Source organism: Lygodium microphyllum, chromosome 24 (genome assembly GCF_053477565.2).
Source record: "Lygodium microphyllum isolate KBCC chromosome 24, Lygodium_microphyllum_v1.1.10, whole genome shotgun sequence".
NCBI lineage: Eukaryota > Viridiplantae > Streptophyta > Polypodiopsida > Schizaeales > Lygodiaceae > Lygodium > Lygodium microphyllum.
Genome location: NC_141158.1, coordinates 100,549,629 through 100,553,951, shown reverse-complemented (window position 1 = coordinate 100,553,951; position 4,323 = coordinate 100,549,629). Strand labels below are relative to the sequence as shown.

At 40.7% G+C, this 4,323-nt stretch overlaps 1 protein-coding gene across 1 annotated transcript; it reads left to right on the top strand.

Moving 5' to 3' along the window:
• Positions 1–856: 856 nt before the first annotated feature.
• Positions 857–2,669, top strand: LOC148015451 (uncharacterized). The gene has a single exon (XM_087665917.1). The coding sequence runs from the start codon at positions 973–975 to the stop codon at positions 2,269–2,271; it is 1,299 nt and encodes a 432-aa protein (XP_087522043.1). The 5' UTR covers positions 857–972; the 3' UTR covers positions 2,272–2,669.
• Positions 2,670–4,323: the final 1,654 nt, after the last annotated feature.

The following is a 4,323-nucleotide window of genomic DNA, read 5'->3' as shown; positions in this document are numbered from 1 at the left end:
TATGATTAACTTCTAAAGAAGAGAGCCAACCTCCTCTTGTTTTATGTGGTAGTCAAGAATGTTGATAATGAGATCTAAAGCACTAGGGGTTGGTGTGAAGAAAACATATAAGGCACTATATGAGGACAAAAGAGTTTTTCCTTTTGTGAAGAAAATATCTAAGGTACTATGTGAGGACAAAAGAGTTTTTCCTTTTTGTTGAGTTTTCACACAAGGGATTGTGAACTTAAAAAAGAAACAAGAAATTCTTAAATAGGTGGTATTTTTGTAACATCAAAAGGCTCACAAGATGAATGATTAAATCTATCCAAGCTTGAAAAAGCCTTATCTAACAAGTATTAGACTTGGATTCTAGGCCATTGCCTCAAGATGGTGCTCAAGAGGAGAAGGGGGGAGTAGGATTTTCTGAGCATTGAGAAACCCCTTAGGTTCGAAACTTCGATCCTTCAAAGACAAGGTGATGGATCGATCCCCCCCATCGATTATAGATGTTATGGCGTATGTTTTGGGTTGCCTTTGAAAATTTCTATCATGTGTGGCCTCATGAGCATGCCCTCCCCCAACACACACACACATACACAGGTACTAAGAGTGTAAGTGACATAGAGGATGTTCGCTTGAGGTTTGAACTTCAGGGCCCCAAGGGTTGCGTGGTGGTACTGGTGGGCTTATTATGTGATGTTGTAAAAGGGAAGGGGGGGTACCACAATGACATGAAAGGCTGCTAGGCACTGTGGCGTGGGCTTGGCCTCCTTTAGGCAATGATGGTGCGCTCTTCTTGTTAAAGTGTTCCTCTTTATATTTTCCTTTTGATTGTTGACTAGTAAAGCATCACCCATATATACGCCACACACGAAAGAGAGAGAGAGAGAGAGAGAGAGAGAGAGAGAGAGAGAGAGACGCGCACACACACAAACACACACACCCCCCCACCCACAAGGCCGAAGGGTAAAGGCTAGGCCATATTCGAAGATGAGGCGTGGAGGAAGGAGAAGCAACAGTAGAGCGAGAGGCCACTCTTCCTCTTCTTCGTCGTCTTGGGGCTGGGCAGTACTGAAGCTTCTCTCTGTGGCAGCCATATCTCTTACTTGTGCTCTCCTGGCGTGGCTCCTGGTCGCCTACTCTCTGCCGTCTCTGAGGCTCATATACACGGAGCTCCTCCCGCGCCTCCAGCAGCAGGTCCTCACTCCCCGCAACCTTTTCCTTCTCCTCAACCTCCTCATCTTCTCCATCGTGGGTCTGGCCCATCTCCATCGCCACCAGCAGCAAGTAGCATCTCCGAGGGCATTAGACACAGTCCATCTCCACGGCCATCATCAGCATCAGCCATCGGCATCAGTATCATCATCAGCACCCCCTTCAGCAGCTCCCTTTCTCTCTCCCCCAGCTCACAGGATGGAAGAAGCCATGGAAGTAGATGATCATCATCGTCATCAGCGCGTGCAGTCATCCACCACTACTCATCCCTTCCGAGAGGATGGTCACGATGATAATGGTGGTGACAGTGATGATAGTGGTGGTGGTAGTGATGGATATCATGATGATATAGATGGTGACCATAATGATGATAATGATGGTGGTCGTGAGAGAGGCGTGAAGATCCAGAGGGAGGAGCAGGAGGAAGCCTTCCTTAATGCCCCTTCCTATGAGAACCCTCCCAACCCCTCATCATCAAAAGTAGACAGCCTATCACCCCATCACCTTTCCCAATTCATTCTCCCCAACCCCCCTTTCCTTGCTAGCACCCAAGGCCCCTTCGCACCCATGCATGACAGACCCCTTCCCTCCGCCCGTTTCACACACAAAAAACAGCTCTCTCGGGCCTCTCCAAGCGACCGTTCCTATAGCCCTTTGCGTATCTCTCGCACCTCCCCCCATTCTCATAGCCCCTTGCGCATCTCCCGCAGCCCTGCCAAGCGTGTCTCCACCCCCGGTGACACCTTAGATGCTACATGGAGGGCTATATGTGAGAAGAAGCATGGTCTTGCACCCCATCACTATAGACATCATGCACAAATATCATCAAGATCATCATCTATTGAAAACCTACAAGACACTTCCAATGTTAACACATCTTCCTCCTTGGTGGAGACCAAGCCACATGCCCATTCACGATTGCGTCGTCGCGAGCCTTCCATCAATCGAGAGGAGCTCAATAAGAAGGTGGAGTCCTTCATCTCTAGATTCAACCAACAAATTCGCCTTCAAAGACAAGAATCACTCCTCAGGTATAAGGAAATGGCTAATAAAGGCCCTTTGAATGAAAGTTGAGCTTCAAGTAAGAAGTCATCGTTTATGGTCTCCAACCAAAGTTTGAGCATTTGGCAACAACATAACCCTCCATTCTCATTTGTAACCCACATCTACACAATTCTTTTGGTTCGATCACACAAGACTTAGCTTATAGAGCTAAATTGCACAAGAACAACCCCATTTTTGTAAAGTCCCAATCTTATTCTAGATTGGAGGGAGCGTGGGGTGTGTAGTTAGTGTTATTCTTTTAGCTAGTTAACTTTGATAATTTATGAATAGATGCTTAATACAATACAAGCTACATTAATGTCTCTACTTTGTAACTAGAGATTTTCTTCCCATGGATGAACACACACTTGGAAGTTCCAAGTCTAATAAAGCAAAATGTTCATATTCATATGAAAATATGTTGAACTTAATGCTTTTGTTTATATTGTGATACACAATTGTCCAATTATTTTCCACTTCTATAAAGGATGTTTTTCTCTTTTTCTTTAATATAACAATCATGATTTTTCAACCCTTAAATTAAGCTTTTTATGTGAGGGCATCACACAACACTCAAAAGGCAAGGTTCAAAAGTGGAGCGTCCTACATTATGATAGAGACACATCATTTTTATCTTTTTTTAAAATACTTTATGTATGGTCTGTGCCAATCAATCACAATTGAAAAGAGAACCTTTCATGAGAAGATGCATTCGAGTTACAAGAATCTCTATCTCTTTTTCCTTCAATTTGAAAAACATTTAACTTCATCACTTTCCTTTGAAATGAGTACATGACTTTGTTAGGAAATAAGTACATGCTTTCAAAAACTAAACTTTAAGGCTCCTTTGGAGATGAGTGAACAATTGAGATTTTGGATTTAAAAAGTTTACAAGACTAACTAGTGTGTATAATATATTTGCATGATCAAAACATTGATGAAGTATGTTAAAGTAGTACATTATTTTGACATTTAAAAATCATAAGAATAGGGTTGCACCGTAATAAGAGTTTATAAGGTCCAACAACAAGAAGAGTTTATAATAGTAGGTTTACATTATGGGGTGCAACACATAGAAAGTCCTACATCATACAAAATGGGCAGTCAATAGGGAGCACTTATCATTTATGTTTTGACTATTAAAGCCTATGTTACTAAAAAAGATTTGGTGGTAACTCTTTGTAATTACATTGATGAAATATAAGTAGTAGTTTAAATAAGCTATTGTAAAAAAGGATAATGCAATCACAAGGACCAAATTTTGGGGACTAATCTAACCATATGCAAGAGTGAATGTCAAACATAATACCTCATATATTTGAGAGTTGTGGACTAATCTAACCATAGCTAGAAGTGAATGCCAAAGATTATGCGTCATACATTTGAGAGTTGTAAAATGAACTAAATTTGAATTTTTAGATCTCGATACTCAAGCTTTGTTTTTGGTCTTGTTTGAATGTTTCAATTCCTTATTTAGAATGAATGCAAGTTACATCTATAATCTATAACTTTTATGGTTTTGGAATAGATTGTAGCTATATCTTGAGAAACTCAATGGTACATTTGAGAAAGCAAGATGACTAAAATAAATTACCTATTCAAAATGTTGAAAATTAAGTCAAAGCTTGGTGGGATATGATGCAACATGTGTTGGTTGCTAAAGAGTTGTGGAATGTTACTATAGGTAGTGAGTAATGGCATGATTCTTTCACAACTATTCCCTATGAAGTCACAATTATAGGTCACAATTGTTCCTTATGGAGTCACAACTATAGGTAACAACGCTTTCCTATGAAGTCACAGTGTAAGGATGAGGCATTTCTTAGCACTAAGATAGTTAGAATTTTGAGTCTGCTAGATGTACTACCCACTCAAGAAGAGTCTAAGTAATGAATAGGCTCATGTTCCTTCTACAAAAAGGGAAATTATAGCTCACATATTCTCATCTAAAATACTAAGCAAGCTTAGGGTGCACTTTTCATTTGTATAAGGTGTAATATTGAGGTCCAAGTTGTGCACACAGAAATGGAATCCAAGCTTATAAATGGACATGCCTTAATGGATACTTTCTCATGGAAATCA